The 20,109-nt window shown below is 37.9% G+C and overlaps 1 protein-coding gene across 1 annotated transcript in view; it reads left to right on the plus strand.

The window, feature by feature from the left end:
* DNAH11 (dynein axonemal heavy chain 11) overlaps window positions 1-20,109 on the plus strand; it is a 358,159-nt gene that overhangs the window by 78,921 nt on the left and 259,129 nt on the right. The window contains exons 26-28 of the mRNA XM_055115753.2: window positions 13,304-13,528; window positions 15,062-15,153; window positions 16,404-16,530. Of these exons, the coding sequence (XP_054971728.1) occupies window positions 13,304-13,528; window positions 15,062-15,153; window positions 16,404-16,530 (444 nt within the window). The remainder of the gene's footprint in view (window positions 1-13,303; window positions 13,529-15,061; window positions 15,154-16,403; window positions 16,531-20,109) is intronic.

Genomic DNA, 20,109 nt, shown 5'->3' on the forward strand with positions numbered 1-20,109 from the left:
TCACGCTACCTGACTTCAAACTATACTACAAGGCTACAGTAACCAAAACAGCATGGTACTGGTACCAAAACAGAGATATAGATCAATGGAACAGAACAGAGCCCTCAGAAATAATGCCGCATATCTACAACTATCTGATCTTTGACAAACCTGAGAAAAACAAGCAATGGGGAAAGGATTCCCTATTTAATAAATGGTGCTGGGAAAACTGGCTAGCCATATGTAGAAAGCTGAAACTGGATCCCTTCCTTACACCTTATACAAAAATTAATTCAAGATGGATTAAAGGCTTAAACGTTAGACCTAAAACCATAAAAACCCTAGAAGAAAACCTAGGCATTACCATTCAGGACATAGGCATGGGCAGGGACTTCATGTCTAAAACACTAAAAGCAATGGCAACAAAAGCCAAAATTGACAAATGGGATCTAATTAAACTAAAGAGCTTCTGCACAACAAAAGAAACTACCAGTAGAGTGAACAGGCAACCTACAAAATGGGAGAAAATTTTCGCAACCTACTCATCTGACAAAGGGCTAATAACCAGAATCTACAATGAACTCAAACAAATTTACAAGAAAAAAACAACCCCATCAAAAAGTGGGCGAAGGACATGAACAGACACTTCTCAAAAGAAGACATTTAAGCAACCAAAAAACACATGAAAAAGTGCTCATCACCACTGGCCATCAGAGAAATGCAAATCAAAACCACAATGAGGTACCATCTCACACCAGTTAGAATGGCAGTCATTAAAAAGTCAGGAAACAGCAGGTGCTGGAGAGGATGTGGAGAAATAGGAACACTTTTACACTGTTGGTGGGACTGTAAACTAGTTCAACCCTTGTGGAAGTCAGTGTGGCAATTCCTCAGGGATCTAGAACTAGAAATACCATTTGACCCAGGCATCCCATTACTGGGTATATACCCAAAGGATTATAAATCATGCTGCTATAAAGACCCATGCCCACGTATGTTTATTGTGGCATTATTCACAATAGCAAAGACTTGGAACCAACCCAAATGTCCAACAATGATAGACTGGATTAAGAAAATGTGGCACATATACACCATGGAATACTATGCAGCCATAAAAAATGATGAGTTCATGTCCTTTTTAGGGACATGGATGAAATTGGAAATCATCATTCTCAGTAAACTATTGCAAGAACAAAAAACCAAGCACCACATGTTCTCACTCATAGGTGGGAATTGAACAATGAGAACACATGGACATAGGAAGGGGAACATCACACTCTGGGGACTGTTGTGGGGTTGGGGGAGGGGGGAGGGATAGCATTAGGAGATATACCTAATGCTAAATGACGAGTTAATGTGTGCAGCACACCAGCATGGCACATGTATACATATGTAACTAACCTGCACATTGTGCACATGTACCCTAAAACTTAAAGTACAATAATAATAATAAAATAAAAATAAAAAATAAAAAAAAGAATCCACTTTCTTAATATCACTAATTCACTAATGAGGGCAGAGCCCTCACGATACCTCTTAAAGGTCCCACCTCAAACACTGTTGCATTGTTGATTAAGTTGCAACACATGAGCTTTGAGACACAATAACAGGTAGTACAACAGCAGGTAGTATGAACATTTTAACAATATTAAATACTGGGATAACTTTAAATACTGAATACCTTTCAGTGTATTTGTATTATCTACATTTTTTCATCAATGTTTTGTAGTTTTTAGTATACAGATATTTCACCTCCTTTGGTTAAATTTGCTCAAGTATTTTATTGTTTGATACTATTGTGAATGGGATTGATTTCTTAATTTCTTTTTCAGATAGTTTGTTGTAAGTATAAAAGAATGCTGATTTTTGTGTGTTGGTTTTGTACCTTACAAGTTTGCTTTACTCATTTATTAGTTCTAACAGTTTTAGGATGGAGCTGTTAGGATTTTCTAAATATAAGATTATGTCATCAGCAAACAGACACACTTTCACTTCTTCCTTTCCATTTGAGTGCTTTTTATTTTTTGTCTAGTTGCTCTGGCTAGAACTTCCAGTACTGTATTGAATAGAAGCATGAGAGTGGGCATCCTTATCTTATTCCTGATTTTAGACAAAAAGCTTTTGATTTTTTGCTGTTGAGTATATTAGCTGTGTGCTTTTCATGTTCAGCCTTTATTGTGCTGAAGTACATTCTTTATATGCCAATTTTGTTGGAAGTTTTAATGATGAAATGATGTTGAATTCTACCAAATGCCTTTTCTGCGTATATTCAGATGTTCATATCGTTTTGTCCTTTCTGTTAAATATGGTATATCACATTTATTGATTTGCATATCCTTGCATTCCTGAGATAAATCCCACTTGATCATGGTGAATGATCCTTTTTAGTGTACTGTTAAAATCAGTTTGCTAGTACTTTGCTGAGGATTTTTTTAATGTATGTTCATCAGGGATATTGGCTTCTACTTTTCTTTACTTGTGGTGTCCTTGTTTGGCTTTGGTGTCAGAATAATCATGGCCTCATAAAGTGAGTTTGGAAGTAATTCTCCTTAAGTTTTTTTGGAAGAGTTTGAGAAGGGTTAGTATTAGTTCTTCTTTAAATGTTTGGCAGAATTCCACTGTGAAGCCCTCCTGTCCTAGGCCTTTCTTTTGAGGGGAAATATTTTAATATTCAATCAGTGTCTTTACTCATCTGTTCAGATCTTTTATTTCTTCTTGATTCAGTCTTGGTAGGTTGTATGTTTCTAGGAACTTAACCATTTCAATTTGTTGACATATAACTGTTCATAGTAGTCTCTTATGATCCTTTGTATTTCTGTCGTATCAGTTGTAATAAGTCTTCTTTCATTTCTGATTTTGAGTTATCTCCCTTCTTTCCTTAGTCTGGCTAAACGTTTGTTGATTTTGTTTACTATTCAAAAAACCAATTCTTCATTCCATTGTTCTTTTGTTGTCTTTGTAGTCTCTATTTCATCAATTACTGCTCTGATCGTTATCATTTTTTCCTACTATTGATTGTGGGCTTAGTTTGTTCTTCTTTTTCTAGTTCCTGAAGGGTTAGCATTAAGTTGTTTATTTGAGATTTTCTTGTTGTTGTAAACATTTATTGCTAAAAACTTCCCTTTTAGAACTGGTTTTGCTGCATTCCGTAAGTTTTAGTATGTTGTGTTTCTGTTTTCATTTGTCTCAATATATTTTAAAATTTCTCTTTTGGTTTCTTCTTTGACCCATTGGTTGTTTGGGAGCATGTTATTAATTTTCATGTATTTGTGAGTTTCCAAAATTCCTCCTGTTATTAATTTCTACTTTTATGCCACTGTGATTGGAAAAATACTTGATGTTATTTTTGATCTTCTTAGGTTTTTATCTAAGATTATCTGGCAGACTTAGAAAACATTTTTTTTTATATTGATGCATAAGAGATGTACATAATTTGGGGGTACATGTGATAATTTAATATATGCATATAAAATGTAAAGATCAAATCAGTGTAATTGGGATGGCCATCATGTTAAATATTTGTCTTTGTGCTAAAACTACTGGAATTTTTCTCTTCTAGATCTTTTGAAATACACAATAGATTATTGTAAACTGTAGCCACCCTACTGATCTATCTAACACTGGGTCTTATGAGACCCGCTTTTTAAAAAAAATTCCCACGTATGAGTGGGAATACGTGATATTTGTCTTTCTATGCTTGCCTTATTTCACTTAACATAATGTCCTCCAGTTCCAGCCACATAGCTGCAAATGACATGATTTCATTTTTATTTTTATGGCTGAATAATATTCTATTGTATGTATATACCATTCTTAAATCTATCTGTTAGTGGGCACTTAGGTCAATTCTATATTTTGGCTGTTGTAAATTAGTACTGCAAAAAACATGGAAGTGCAGATGTGTTTTCAACATACTGATTTTCTTTCTTTGGGGTATATACCTAGTAGTGGAATTGCTGAATTACATTTTTAGTTCTTTGAAAACTCTCCGTACTGTTCTCCATAGTGACTGTACTAATTTACATTTCTACCAACAGTGTACAAGTGTTCCCCTTTCTCCACATCCTTGCCAGCAGCATCCGTTTTTGCCTATCTTTTTGGTAAAAGCCATTTAACTGGGGTGACATCATATCTCATTGTATTATGATGTGCATTTCTCTTAGGATTAGTGATTTTGAGCATTTTTTCATGTAACTGTTGGCCATCTGTATGTCTTTTTTTTTTTTTTTTTTTTTGAGGCGGAGTCTCCTCTGTCATCCAGGCTGGAGTACAGTGGCATGATCTCGGCTCACTGCAAGCTCTGCCTTCCAGGTTCACGCTATTCTTCTGCCTCAGCCTCCCAAGTAGCTGGGACTACAGGCGCCCGCCACCATGCCTGGCTAATTTTTTGTGTTTTTAGTAGAGATGGGGTTTCACTGTGTTAGCCAGGATGGTCTCGATCTCCTGACCTCGTGATCTGTGTGCCTCTGCCCCTAAAGTGTGGGATTACAGACATAAGCCACAGCGCCCGGCCTGTGTGTCTTCTTTTGAGAAATGCCTATTCAACTATTTTGTCCATTTTAAAATCAGATTGGGGTTTTGTTTTGTTTTTGTTTTGCCACTGGGTTGTTTGAATTTCGTATGTATTCTGGTTATTAATCCCTTATCAGATGAGTAGTTTGCAAATATTTTCTCCCATTCTGTAGGTTGGCTCTTCACTTTGTTAATTGTTTCTTTTGCTGTGCAGAAGCATTTTGTCTTGGCATGATCCTGTTTGCCCAGTTTTGTTTTTGTTGCCTGGGGTTTTGAAGTCTTACACAGACACAAAAAATCTTTGCCCACACCAAAGTCCTGGAGCATTTCTCCAGTGTTTTCTTCTAGTAGTTTTATAGTTTCAGGTCTTAGATTCAACTCTTTATCCATTTTGATTTGATTTTTGTTTACATTGAGGGATAGGAATCTAGTTTCATTCTTCTGCATATGGTTATCCAGTTTTCCCAGTACCATTTATTGAAAAGACTGTCCTTTCCCCATTGTATGTTCTTGTCACCTTAGTTGAAAATTAATTGGCTGTAAATGTATGGGTTTATATCTTGGGTCTCTATTCTGTTCCATTGGTCTCTGTGTCTGTTGTTATGCCAGTACTATGCTGATTTGGTTACTATAGCTTTGTAGTAAATTTCAAAGACAGGTAGTTTGATGCCTCTAGCTTTGTTCTTTTTGCTCAGGATTGCTTTGACTATTCATGGTCTTCTGTGATTCCATGTAAATTTTGAAACTTTTTCTATTTCTGTGGGAAAAAGTCATTGGTATTTTGATAGAGATTGCATTGAATTTAGAAATTGCTTTGGGTAGTATTGTCATTTTAACAATACTCTTCCAATCCATGAGCGTGGAATATCTTTCTGTTTTTTGTGTGTGTCTTCAGTTTCTTTCATTAGTGTTTCATAATGTTTCTCATATAGAAACTTTCACTTTTCATCTTTCACTTCTTTGGTTAATTTGATTCCTACATATTTTATATTATTTGTAGCTATTGTAAATGTGATTGCCTTCTTGATTTCTTTTTTCAAATGTTTTCTGTTGGTACATATAAATGCAACTGTTTTTTGTATGTCTACTTTGTATCCTGCAACTTTTCTAAACTTGTTTTTCAGTTCTAACAGTTTTTTTTGGTGGAGTCTTTAGGTTTTTCTAGGTACAAGATCATGTAATCTGAGAACAAGGCTAATTTGACTTCTACCTTCCAGTTTGAATGTCTTTTATTTCTTTCCCTTGCCTAATTGCTCTGACCAGGACTTCTAATACTATATTGAATACAAAGAGTGAAAATGGGTATCTTGTCTTGTTCCAGATCTTAGAGGAAAGGCTATCAAATTTTCCCCATTCAGTACAATGTTAGCTGTGGGTTTGTTGTATATGACCTTTACTATTTTGAGATATGTTCCTTCTGTGCCAATTTTGATGAGGGTTTTTATCATAAAAGGATGTTGAATTTTATCAATGCTTTTTTGAAATTTGTTAAAATAATCATATGGTTTTTCTTCTTGCTTCTATTGATGTGCTACATCACATTTCTTGACTCACATAAGTTAAACTATCCTTCTATCTCTGGAATGACTCCCACTTAACCATGGTAAATGAGTTTTTAATGTATTGTTGAATTCCATCAGCTAATATTTTGTAGAGAATTGTGGCATCTATGTTTATCAGTAATATTGGCCTGTAATTTTCTCTTTTCTTTGTGTCCTTTCCTGCTTTTGGTATCAGGGTAATGCTGGCTTCATTTTCTTAGTCTAGCTAAAGGCTTATCAATTTTATCTTTTCACAAAACCAACTTTTGTGTTGTTGATCTTCTGTATTTTTTCTTCAGTTTTAATTTTATTTATTTCAGCTCTCATCCTTGTTATTCCCTTCCTTTTGCTAATGTTCACTTGGGATTGTTTTTGCTTTTCTAGTTCCTTGAGGTGTATTGTTAGGTTGTTTATTTGAAGGCCTTCTACTTTTTTGACATATGTGCTTATTGCTCTAAACTTCCTTCTTATTACTGGCTTTTATTGTATCACATAGATTTTGATATGTTTTATTTCCATTTTAATTTGTTTCAGAAAATTTTTACATTTGCTTCTTAATTTCTTCATTGATTTATTGGTTGGTTAGGAGCACGTTGTTTAATTTCCATGTGTTTGTGACGTTTCTAAGGTTCCTCTTGTTAATGATTTCTAGTTTTATTTCATTGTAATCAGAAAAGGTACTCGATATGATTTCTACTTTTTAGAATTTTTTGAAACTTGTTTTGTGCCCTAAGATATGATCTATTCTGGAGAATCCATGTGCTGACAAAAAGGATTTGTATTCTGCAGTAATTGGGTAAAATGTTCTGTGTCAGTCAGTCAGGCCTACTAGGTCTAGTGTGTAGTTTAAGTCTGATGTTTCTTTGTTGATTTTTAAAATCTTGGAAGATCGGTCCGTTTCTAAGAATGGGGAGTTAAAGTCCTGTACTACCATTGTGTTGCAGCCTATCTTTCCCTTTATCCCTTTAGGTCTATTAATGTTTGTGTTATATACCTGGGAGTTTAGGTGTTGGGTGCACAGATATTTAATACTTATAATTATTATTTTCTCTTGCCTAATTGGTTCCTTTATCATTATGTAGTTATCTTCTTTACCTCTTTTTACAGTCTTGATTGTAATATATTTTATCTGATCTAAGTATAGCTACTCTTACTCTTTTTCGGTTTCTAGTTGCATGGTATATCATTTTCCTCTCTTTCACTTTCAGTCTATGTGTGTCTTTATAGGTGAAGTGGGTTTCTTGTAGGCACTGTATAGTTCTGTTATGTTTCTTTAGCTATTCAGCCACTTTATGCATTTAATTGGATAATTGAGTCCATTTATGGTCAGTGTTGTTATTAAGGACTTATTACTGCCATTTTGTTACTTATTTTCTGGTTGTTTTGTAATTTTTCTTTTTTACTTTCTTACTGCCTTCCTTTATTGTTAAGTGATTTTCTCTGTTAATATGTTTTAATTCAATGCTTTTTATTTTTAGTGAATCTATTACAGGTTTTTGCATTGTGGTTACCATGAGTCTTAGAAAAACTATACCAAGTTATTTTAAAGAGATGACAACTTATATTAGATCACAAAGAAAAAAAACCCAAAGAAAAAATGAAGAAGAAATTCCATTCCTTCCCCCCACCCCACATTTTGAGCTTTAGTTGTCTCAGTTTGTATATTTTTATATTGTCTATCTCTTAACAGTTTGCTGTAGCTATTGTTTTTGATAGATTTGTCTTTTGGGCTTCATGCCAGGAGTATGAGTAGATTACACACCATAGTTACAGTACTAGAATGTTCTGTGTTTGTTCACGTATTTAATTTTACCAGTGGGTTTTATGGCTTTAAATACATTGTTTAATGTCAGTGTTTTTCTATTTCAGATTGAAGAATTTCCTTTAGCATTTTTTGTAAAACTATTCTGGTGGTGGTGAATTAGCTCAGCTTTTGTTTGTCGGGGAAAATACTTCAATCTGTCTCTCATATTTGAAGTATAAGTTTGCTGGACACAGTATTCTTGGTTAGTAGGGGTTTGTTTTGTTGTTACATTTAGCACTTTGAAAATGTCATTCCACTTTCTACTGGCCTGTATTCTTTCTGTTGAGATGTCTCTTGTCAAATTGGAGCTCCTTTATATCTTATTTGCTTCTTTTCTTTTGTTGCTTTAGGATTCTCGGTGTCCTTGACCTTTGAGAATTTGATTATTATATGACTTGGAGTAGTGTTATTTGGGTCAGTTCTATTTGGTGTTCTCTGACCTTTTTGTACCTGGATATTTATATCTCTCTCAGGCTTTCAAAAGTTTTTAATATTATTTATCTTGTAGACAATCTTCACTGCTTTTCATTCTTTTTACTCTTAAATTTGTTAAGACTTGTTTTGTGGCTGTATTAGTCCGTTTTCATGCTCCTGATAAAGACATACCCAGGACTGGGCAATTTACAAAAGAAAGAGGTTTATTGGACTTACAGTTCCATGTGGCTAGGGAGGCCTCACAATTGTAGTGGAAGGTGAAAGGCATGTCTCACATGGCAGCAGACAAGAGAAGAAAGCTTGTGCAGGCAGACTCCCCTTTCTAAAACCATCAGATCTCTTGAGGCTTATTCACAGTCATGAGAACAGCATGGGAAGGACCTGCCTCCGTGATTCAGTTACCCCCCACTGGGTCCTTCTCACAAAACATGGGAATTCAAGATGAGATTTGGATAGGGAGACAGCCAAACCATATCATTCCACCCCTGGCCTCTCCCAAATCATGTCCTCACATTTCAAAACCAATCATGCCTTCCCAACAGTCCCTGAAAGTCTTAACTCATTTCAGCATTAACTCAAGAGTCCACAGTTGTTCAAAGTCTCATCTGAGACAAGGCAAGTCCCTTCCACATGTGAGCCTGTAAAATCAAAAGCAAGTTAGTTACTTCCTAGATAAAATGGGGGTACAGCTATTGGATAAATACAGCCATTCCAAATGGGAGAAAGCAGCCAAAACAAAGGGGCTACAGGCCCCATGCAAGTCTGAAATCCAGCGGGGCAGTCAAATCTTAAAGCTCCAGAATGATCTTCTTTGACTCCATGTCTCACATCCAGGTCACGCTGATGCAAGAGGTGGGTTCCCACAGTCTTGGGCAGCTCCGCCCCTGTGGCTTTTTGGGGTACAGCCTCCCTCCCGGCTGCTTTCACAGGCTGGTGTTGAGTATCTGCAGCTTTTCCAGGTGCACAGTACAAGTTGTCGGTGGATCTACCTTTCTGGGGTCTGGAGGACAGTGGCCCTCTTCTCATGGCTTCACTAGTCAGTGCCCCAGTTGGGACTTTGTGTGGGCGCTCTGATCCCACATTTCCCTTCTGCACTGCCATAGCAGAGGTTCTCCATGAGGACGCTGCAGCTGCAGCAAACTTCTGCCTGGGCGTCCAGGCATTTCCATGCATCTTGTGAAATCTAGGTAGAGGTTTCCACACCTCAGTTCTTGACTTTTGTGCACTGGCAGACTCAACACCACATAGAAGCTGCCAATGCTTGAGGTTTGCATCCTCCGAAGCCATGTCCCGAGCTCTATGTTGGCCCCTTTCAGCCATGGCTGGAGTGGCTGGGATGCAGGGCACCAAGTCTCTAGGCAGCACACAGCACAGGAACCCTGGGCCTGGCCCAGGAAACCCCTTTTTCCTCTGAGGCCTCTAGGACTGTGATGGGAGGGCCTGCCACAAAGGTCTCTGATGCCTTGGATACATTTTCCCCATTGCCTTGGAGATTAACATTCAGCTCCTGGTTACTTTTGCAAATTTCTGCAGTCAGGTTGAATTTCTCCTCAGAATATGGGATTTTCTTTCCTATCACACTGTCGGGCTACAAATTTTCTGAACTTCTATGGTCTGCTTCCCTTATAAAACTGAATTCCTTTAACAGCACCCAAGTCACCTCTCGAATGCTTTGTTGCTTAGAAATTTCTTCTGCTAGGTACCCTGAATTATCTCTGTCAAGTTAAAAGTGCCAAAAATCTCTAGGGCGGGGGAAAAATTCCACCAGTCTCTTTGCTAAAACATAACAAGAGTCACCTTTGCTCCAGTTCCCAACAAGTTTTTCATCTCCATCTGAGACCACCTCAGCCTGGATTTCATTGTCCATGTCATTATCAGCATTTGGGTCAAAGCCATTCAAGTCTCTAGGGAGTTCCAAACTTTCCCACATTTTCCTGTCTTCTTCTGAGCCCTCCAAACTGTTCCAACCTCTGCCTGTTACCCAGTTCCAAAGTTGCTTCCATATTTTTGGGTATCTTTTCAATAGCACCCCACCCTATTGGTACCAATTTACTGAATTAGTTCATTTTCATGCTGCTGATAAAGACATACCCAAGATTGGGCAATTTATAAAAGAAAGAGGTTTATTGGACTTACAGTTCCATGTGGCTGGGGAGGCCTCACAATCATGGTGGAAGGTGAAAGGCACGTCTCCCATAGTGGCAGACAAGACAGCTTGTGCTGGCAATCTCCCCTTTTTAAAACCATCAGATCTTGCGAGACTTATTCACAATCATGAGAACTGTATGGGAAAGACTTGCCCCCCTGATTCAGTTACCTCCCAGTGGGTCCCTTCCACAACATGTGAGAATTCAAGATGAGATTTGGGTGGGGACACAGCCAAACCATATCACTGGCCTAACATATGATCTGTCTTGGAGAATGCTTCATTTGCACTTGAGAAAAATCTGTATTCTGCTATTGGATGAAATAGTCTGTCTATGTCCATTAGGTCTATTTGGTCTAAGGTGTTCAAGTCCACTGTTTCTCTCTTTATTTTCTGTCCAGATGATCTATCCATTGTTGAAAGTGGAATATTGTTGTCCCCTTCTATTACTGTATTGCAGTCTATCTCATACTTCAGATCTGTTAATATTTGATTTATATATTTAGGTTCTCTGATGTTGGGTTCATATACATTTTAAATCACATTTTTAAAATTTTAAATTGTGATTTTTTACTTTTTCCTAGTTCTAATACTCAACATATGTTTATTTATTCATTGAGCATCTAATTGTTACAGGCTCCAGGTATGATACCATTTGTGATCCAAAGTTATGAACACTTGTTCTCTAGGAAGATGCACTTGAGTAGGGAGACAAGCAAAAGGACTCCAAGGAGTCTAAGAAGAGACAGAGAGTCTTTGTGATTAAGGTGGGTGGAAGACCCAGGGAGGGCCTTAGAAGATGATGGTGCTCATGCTGAGACTTGAAGGGTAGTCTATTATTCTTCAAAAAATGGCCGTCAGAAAAGGGTATTTAGGCAATGAGGACAATATTAGTAGCACCTTGGAATGACAGGATGTCTCTACCATTCAAAGGTAATGTTAAGACTCTAGTTTCCTTGGACTATAGATTTTCTTTATGGGGGTAGTGAAAGATAGGCCTGGACAGATAGGCTAAGCACATGATACATGGTCTTGAATTCTAAAATTATAGTGTTAACATCTCTTCAGACATGAAAAGAAATGTAGAAGAGACAAACTATTCAGAGGAAATAACAGTAGTGTTATTATTAGACATTAAGACATTTAGGAAAAGAAACTGGTTTGGAGAGATGACACTTATTATTGGTTTATTCAATGTGAAGGACATTTATGCAAAGGTGAAACACCAGACCACAGCTCAACACAGAGGTTCATCCAAGAGCTGGTAGCTGGGAGTTCACTGTCAGTATCTTGAGACTTGATGAACTAGATAAAGAGACTAAAGGAGGTAAGCCAGCTGAGAATAGAGCATTGGAAAAGGCTGAATTCAGTGAACAAGAGGAGGAGACAAAAAGGAGGCAGCAAGAGAGTGGTCAGAGAAATGCTTGAAACAGGATACTGTAATATCATAGAGAAGTCAAGGCATGAGGTTTTTCCCTCAAAGAAGAGTCAAGTATGTTAAATACCTAGAGTAGAGAAAAATGAGCAGTAGAGGTCATTGTACTCAGTGACTTCCTGAGATTTCAGTGTCATAGAATAGTGAGAAATACTAGCTAGACTGCATGGCGTTAAAACAAGCACTGCTGAGCTCTAAACATTGAGTCCCCTTGGACACAAAGAAGGGAATGATACACACTGGGGCCTAGTTGAGAGTGGAGGACAGGAGGAGGGTGAGGATCAAAAACCTACCTGTCAGGTACTATGCTCATTACCTGGGTGATGAAATCATGTGCACACCAAACCCCCATAACATGCAATTTACCTATGTAACAAGCCTGCATATGGACCCCCCCGAACCCAAAATAAATGTTAGAAGGGAAAAAAAGACATATGAGGACAGATTTAAAACATTTAAGTTAGGCAGATATGTAATGCTGTGTGATAGAAGCGTTTCAGACATACTAACCATATTTTAATTAAAATAGAGTTTGTTAGCTTTTCTTTTAATTTAAACATGAGAAACAAAAACCACATTAGTTATAGCATTCTTTTCAAAATAAAACTGCAACCAATACTTGAAAAAACAAAACAAAAACAAGCACTGGTGATAGGAGAGCTGTGGAGCTTAGCAGTAAACTGAAAAGGGAGGAAAGTGGAAGCTGGAGGGCCTAGCAGGCTGGTGGGGGGCAGTTTGTTTGTTTGTTTGTTTGTTTGAGACAGAGTCTCACTCTGTTGCCCAGGCTTGGAGTGCAGTGGCGTGATCTCAGCTCACTGCAAGCTCCGCCTCCCGGGTTCACACCATTCTCCTGCCTCAGCCTCCCAAGTAGCTGGGACTACAGGCGCCCGTCACCACGCCCAGCTAATTTCTTGTATTTTTAGTAGAGACAGGGTTTCACCGTGTTAGCCAGGTTGGTCTCAATCTCCTGACCTCGTGATCCGCCCACCTCGGCCTCCCAAAGTGCTGGGATTACAGGCGTGAGCCACTGCGTCCGGCCTATTTTTTTAAGATTAATAAACACATACCTACACAATCTTGGCATGACTAATAGGCAGGGATGAGGGGAAGAGCAATGAAAGAATACAGTTTAATTCCCAGTGCTGAACCCCCAATACACAGTATTTTTTTTCTGCCTGCAATAGGTGCAGGGCCTTCTTGAGAAAGACATATGAGATAACAGTTGCATATATTTATCTTTTTTTCTTTTTGGAAAAATGTTAATATAAATATTTACTACCATTAATTCACTCATTCAGTCATTTAGCAAAAACTTATTAAATGCCAGTTCCAGATATTACATGCTAGGTCTAAGAATCCAGCAACAAACAGAGTAGATATAGTGCCTCCCTCATAGCACTCACATTCTACTAAATTTAGCTACTATTTAAAATTCTTTGCCTTTATTTTAGGTTCAGTTGCAGACTCTTCTTCAAAGCAAGTATGTAGAATATTTCATTGAGCAAGTGTTAAGCTGGCAAAATAAATTAAACATAGCAGACGTGGTCATCTTCACTTGGATGGAAGTCCAGCGAACTTGGTCTCACCTGGAAAGCATTTTTGTCTGTTCAGAAGATATTCGAATCCAGCTTGTGAAAGATGCTAGAAGATTTGATGGGGTGGATGCTGAATTTAAGGTTTGTCAAAGACAGGCTGTATGCTATTCTAGCAAAGGTTTGTAAAGTAACATGATTTTGAGCATCGTATTTATAAAAATGAATGCATTTTTGCATGAGTAAGCAGGAGTCAGGAGACTTTTCCTGCAAAGGGCCAGGTGATAAATATTTCAGGCTGTGTGGATCATGCAGCCTGTCTAACACCTTCTGAATGCTGCCATTACAACATGAAAGAAGACATGGGTAATAAATAAACAAATGGATATGGTTATATGCCAATAAAACTTTACTTGTAGACACTGAAATTTGAATTTCACATAGTTTTCATGTGTCACAAAATACACTGTTTTTTATTTTTTTTCAATGATTTCAAAATGTAGGCTAGGCTCGGTGGCTCACACCTATAATCCCAGCCTTTTGGGAGTCCAAGGTAGGAGGATGACTTGAGGCCAGGAGTTCAAAACAAGCCTAGGCAGTATAGTGAGATCCCTTCTCTACTAAAAAATTTTTAATAATTGGCTAGGCAAGGTGGCCCACGCTTGCAGTCCTAGCTACTTGGGAGGCTGAGGTGGGAGGATCACTTGAGCCAAGGTAGTTTGAGGTTGCAGTGAGCTATGACTGCAGCACTGCACTCCAGCCCGGGTGACAGAATGAGACCCTGTCTCCAAAATAAATTTAAAAACCATTTTTAGCTGCTAGGTCATGCAAAAACAAACATCAGGCCATATTTGTCCCATGCAGCATAGATTGCTGACCCTTGTGGTAATAAAGGTAAACAGATTCATCTTCAGAAGTAAAAGACCGAGAAAGGACAACAGGTAGAAAATAACACTACTAGTTTCGGTTTCTCTTTTCTGTAAAAGCCATAGAAAGTGCATGGCATGGTGCATGTAATGATAATAGACTGGAGAGATTTCTAGCAAAGGAGAGTGACTATTTCTCATAAAAATTGAGATTAAAAGGTTTTTTCTTTCTACCTAAAGTAGAAGTCACAGATAAATTTTAAGTCATTTAACTTTTGAGGAAGAAAAAAATAGATTGTTTATATCTCTCTCATTTTTTTACGTAGGTGTGCTTTTTAAGATTCTGGGCCCTCTCTCATTCTCTGTCTCTCTCTTTCTCTCTCTCCCTTCCTCCCTTTCTCCCTTCCTCTCTTTCTCCCTTTCTCTCTACTTCTCCTCCCGCTCTGCCCCCACCTCCTCCTACCTGTCTCCCTTTCTCTTCTTTTTCCTCTTCCCATTCTCCCTTCCTTGTCTCCTTTTGCCTTTATTCTTTTTCGTTTGATTTAGAAGAGAAAAATTCTGTGTGGGCCTAAAGTGGTGACAATGCTTATCACATTTATTTTTATAAAAACGGTATGCCTCTACATTGCTTTTGATCTTCATCTAAGAGTTGAAAAGCAAAAGTAAACAGATGTGGTGTCAGACATTCTTAGAAGTATTTTTGACCTTGCCTCTTCATTCTTTGTTCTTCATTTTTTTAATTCTTGAAATGATTAAAAGTTTAGAAAAGATTGTTCTAATATCCACGGCCCCGTATTGTACTTTCATACAGGAGTTAATGTTCAAGACAGCCAAAGTAGAAAATGTGTTAGAAGCAACGTGCAGACCTAATCTCTATGAAAAACTTAAAGATTTACAGTCCAGGTAAGAATAAAGCTATATAAGATAATCAATTTACTGTAATTTTATGAAGTCTTTTTCACATACCTAATAGTATTTAATACTGTGTTATGGAGGTGCAACCTCTACTAAATTATTTTGTAATTTTGCTTATAATTATCTAGTTGTCTCGTACATATGACATAGAACATACATATAGTAAGTTAATGTAAATAAACCCAAAAATACTTGTTTTCTGAGAGGCGTATTATACTAGTAAATTTATACTAGTATACTAGTAAATTATACTAGTAAAATTAGAGTATCTTTTATCAAGAGAATTGACATGATTGATTGATCAATTATTTCCTCAGACTATCCTGTAAATATTGATTGAGCACCTGGGATTGCACTCAGTTAATGTAGTCCTTTAGTTTCTATGTAGTTTCATTTTATTAGAAATTATCCTGAGGGAGCACAGTAGCATTTTTAAAATCATTGTCCCAAGGGCCATTTGTAAAGTAATTTTCACATTTAATTCTATAAGAGTTAGTGGTCGTAAGAATATTCTGGCTTTTGATTAAAAATGAGCAGATCTGCTACTAAAATGATGGGTTGTGGAACTGGGATCCTTTTTTTATTGCAAGGTAAGGAGAAGATCTAGATAAAATTTTATATTACATAAACAAAGCAGTTTTATAGTCTGAAAGTTTTTTTGGTAACGAAAAGGGCAAAGTTAATTATTTCAGTTGAGTAATGCTCTTTGGAGCTTTGGGGCTCTGCCTCTGGGTCATTTCTGCTCTGCTAAGGGCAATAAAGTGGAACCAATTCTGGATCTTATGACTCCTCTGAATACTTGACAGGAGGGAAGTCACTTGTGTTTTGTAGACATCCAGTGGGGGAAAAGAAGGCTGTAAACCAATTACATCTTACGAGTGCATTTTGCTCTCAGGTTGAAGGATGGCGACCTAGTCTTCTCCACTGCTGTTTAGGAGTGTCATTCGGAAAAGCAATGAATAATGTAAACCTAAGTCTAATTCATATTTAGCCACAGCTAATGGGGTGTGTGTGTGTGTGTGTGTGTGTGTGTATTTGGCATAGTACTCTTCTACTTGGCATAATGTATATTAGTCATAAGCAAGATAGATGATGGTGTCAAAAAGAAGGAAGTAAGCTACCTATTAAACAGTGAGTTTACTATAATGAATGGACATAGAGGACTTGAGTTTTGTTTTGCTGAAGTTTTAATGACTGAAGGGACAAGATATGCTTAAAAACATTTTTCATTCATATAGGCTTTCTCTTTGTGAAAAAGCTCTCGCTGAATACCTGGAAACCAAGCGCATAGCCTTTCCTCGCTTCTATTTCGTCTCTTCTGCTGATTTACTTGACATTCTCTCAAAAGGAGCTCAGCCTAAACAGGTAATATTTTTTTTGAAAGTCTCGTATTATACTGTGTTAGCTGAGGAATGTCATAGTGTCTCTATCATTGTCAAATGCTACCTGTCATGTCACGTGGGCCAGGAACTAGAAAATCTGCAGTTAAACTTTGTAATGTAGCATCAGAGGGATGTCAGAGGCTGTGCAAAAGGGAGTAGGAAGAATAACTGTCTGGTGCTCTGTAAAGAGGAACTATATTAAGTGTGTAAGGCTTACAGTGCTGAAAGAAGTTGATGGAAAGAAACACTGTTGCCAAATCCCCCAGAATTCTGGGACAAGAGCTGGGGCATCCATTGCCTGGTTAGCAGCTTTCCTAGGGGAGAAACGGTCACTTGGAACAAGATCATAGCTGGAACCTTCTTACTCCTCCCTCCAGAGTCACCTTCATAATTATGACATTGGGCTTATCTTCAGTGCTGTCCAAGTTAGATTTGTATAATTTCAGGATCATCCCGAATTAACCCTCTAATTTTCCCCTATCTCTGCAAAAATAATGCATCACCTTTTTGCTGATTCCCATGTCAATATTTAAAGCAAATAAAAACAGATACTATCTTGTGTAATCTGAGAGCTCAGATCAGGGACAAACTACAAATTCCAAAGCACTCCTTCCTATAAACTTTAAGAGAATGTTGCCTTTCATTTAGACCAACTCAATCATTCCTATTCACTTAGATCTTAACAGTTGTTGTGGCTGACATAGCTGGTCACTCCTAGAGTTGACTGTATATTACAGATTATTTTAAAACTGAAGCTTGTGCTATATAATTGTGGAGTTTTCTCCATGTTTTTTTTTCTCAGAAAAATTTTACTCTAGATATTTTTTGTGCCATTTTCTTTAGAATGTGGGTCTCTTCACATTGCAGTTCCCTGAATTTTGCTGTTCTTTGGGCACAGTATTTATCTTAATTATTTCTCTCTTGTTCGTCACTTAACTTTGAACCTAAATTCAATTGGTTGGCTATTCTCGTTGTTGATAATACAAGTGCAGTTGTGCTATTAGTAACAGAATTGTTGGACAATTTGGGCAACATGTTCAGGATCACCACTCAGGTAGTATTGTTTTGTATATTCATGCTAGTTTCCAGATGGCTTTGCAAATAAAATCTCTGTGATTAAATTGACTATGAATCTACTATATCCATCTTTTACATACTTACTAGCACACAATTGGATGCCTTTAAAAAAACTATTTTGAAACATAATAGTTGTAACTACACTATGCTTCAATAAGCCCCCGAGGGCATCCTCATGACCAGCAGCTGAACCCTCTGCCCAGGGTGACTATATGAGGGTAGCAGGTATTATATTTCACAAAAGTACATGTTTCTGAATACTTTTCAAATCTGAAATGCTTATAATGCAAAATGAATTTTCAGTAAGTAAGTTAGCAGAGAGGTGCATAAATCTGTCAGTAAGTAAGCATTCTTTTTCTTTTAATCATATTATTTAAATACAGTGAACACTTATGTGACTGGTTTATTGAATAATATTAATTCCATGGAATAACAGTCATGAAACAGTTTTATCTTTCTGCAATTACTGATCTCACATGTGCCCTGCCGAATCTCTTTTCCCAGGTAGCAGACCCCTTAATAATATCTCGGGTAGGTATCGTAATTTCCTGGTCCCCCTTTCTTATTAAAAACTTAAAAAATAAACCAAAAGCAACTCAGCATATTCTAGTTGGAAATTTCCATCTCATCTCCATGTCAAGGCCAAGCTTTCATTTAATAACCTGGTGTTGGGTGGGAGACTTCAGCTTTTTCATCCCCCGTCTCTGTCCATTTATCATGAGGAGGGGTTTAGGGGTGTGATCTGTCTGTCATTGCCCTTTCTTAATGACCGCTCCTGCTTCCCTCACCAGCGGTGACTGTCCATCTTCACCCTTAACAGCAAGGATCCACGTGCTGGATTTCTGGTGGAACAAGTGTGCATGTCCTCTGGACAAAGGGAACCTCCCCAGTGATGTATATGCCAGAGCCACCCCCACTTTAATCCTCCCAGTTCTTGCTCCTGGCAGTGTAACCAGCCACCTGGTTCCATCTTCCTTCTCCTTTTCTACCTAGGCAGATGTCCAAACAAGGGGCACATCAAAGATTCACTTCTTACTGGTGCCCAGAGTTTTTATGAGTGATTCTCCTATTCCTCTTCCTTGACCTTAGAGTGGAGGTTGGGGGACCCAGTCTTCTACCTTACCCACAAAAGGGGAGGGAGATGCCATGGCCTCCCCGTCGTGGCTGATAACTCACACTGTGCAGATGGCCTCCTTTGCCCTCTTCCTCCCTATGGTACTTTCTGTGGAAGGCATGCATGGAGGTAGAGGAGGGTGGGGTATTGAGATGTGTCTTACCAAACCCTGGAAGGACTAACTGTCCTAACCCATGTCCGTTACCTTCAGAATGTGCACATACTCACCACCTCTTTGTCCTTAATTGAAGTCCTAGTCTGTGCTAGAGAAAAAGGTCACTCAATGAATTCTTGTCACCGACTCTGTTCACCCTCCTTTTAAATCATCAAAAAATCCTTCATGCCTTAGCTAAACTACATGTTGACTCACAGTCTGTGCATCTCTGATGCCAGTTGATTTTTCAAATTTCAGTGATGTGCTTTTTACATCCTTTAAAAAAATTTTTTACAACATGACTTCGGTATTTTACAGAGTGCTGTCTTCTCCATTATCAGTGTGACTTACTGTGGATGTCTCCTCACCTACCCCATTCATAGCATTTTAACTACGCGTTCTAAATCCCTGAATTCCAGGTACATTGCTCAGTATTAGTACCCCTCCTTAATGAATGACTAGATTATATAAGACGTTTGAAACATTTGAAATTATGATGAAGCTGAATGTTAAAATCATAGCATGGAGCTCTCCAAACTCCCTCACAGCTGTGCTGATAAATGCCACCACGCTAACAAAGGGAGGTGGGTATTTCTTCTTGCCAGCTAAAGGATCCAGTCCTGTGGCCACAGTATAAACATGCTTACAGTTCTGACACACAGATTTGAAGTGGTTACATATATTTTTGATATATTTTGAAATTTTGGGAAAATTTGTATTCCAAGTTGTGCTCAAAATGTGATTTCATTGAGGTCTTTTCGTGTACACTACGTAAATTTTGAACAATTAACATTTACATAAAATGCTATCACACTGTTACTAAAGGTCTATTATTAGAAGAAGTGTTTAGCAGCCTTTGTGGTACAAATAACCATCCAAGAGTGACTTGTTGAGAAGGAGCTAGGGGCCATTTGAGTCATCTAGAGCCATAGTCGGCTTCTTTCCCTGAAAGAAACGGTTCTGCAAATTCAACATGCATTCTGAATTCTTGCTCACTAACTATGGAATAGTTAATGCTACAGGCTGTTATGCCAGATAGTGTGATCTTGCCACACACTCTTACCCTCTTTTCAACATTAGAGTCAGTTTCAGACCACCAGACTTAGTCTTTCCGTCCATGCCTTTTGTGCTAACATTCCTGAATGTGCTCCCTGTAGTGTGACCGAGATAACATGGCAACTGCAGCTTGTGGAGCAACAATGCAATTTCCCCATAAA

Source organism: Pan paniscus, chromosome 6 (genome assembly GCF_029289425.2).
Source record: "Pan paniscus chromosome 6, NHGRI_mPanPan1-v2.0_pri, whole genome shotgun sequence".
In the NCBI taxonomy this organism is placed as follows: Eukaryota; Metazoa; Chordata; class Mammalia; order Primates; family Hominidae; genus Pan; species Pan paniscus.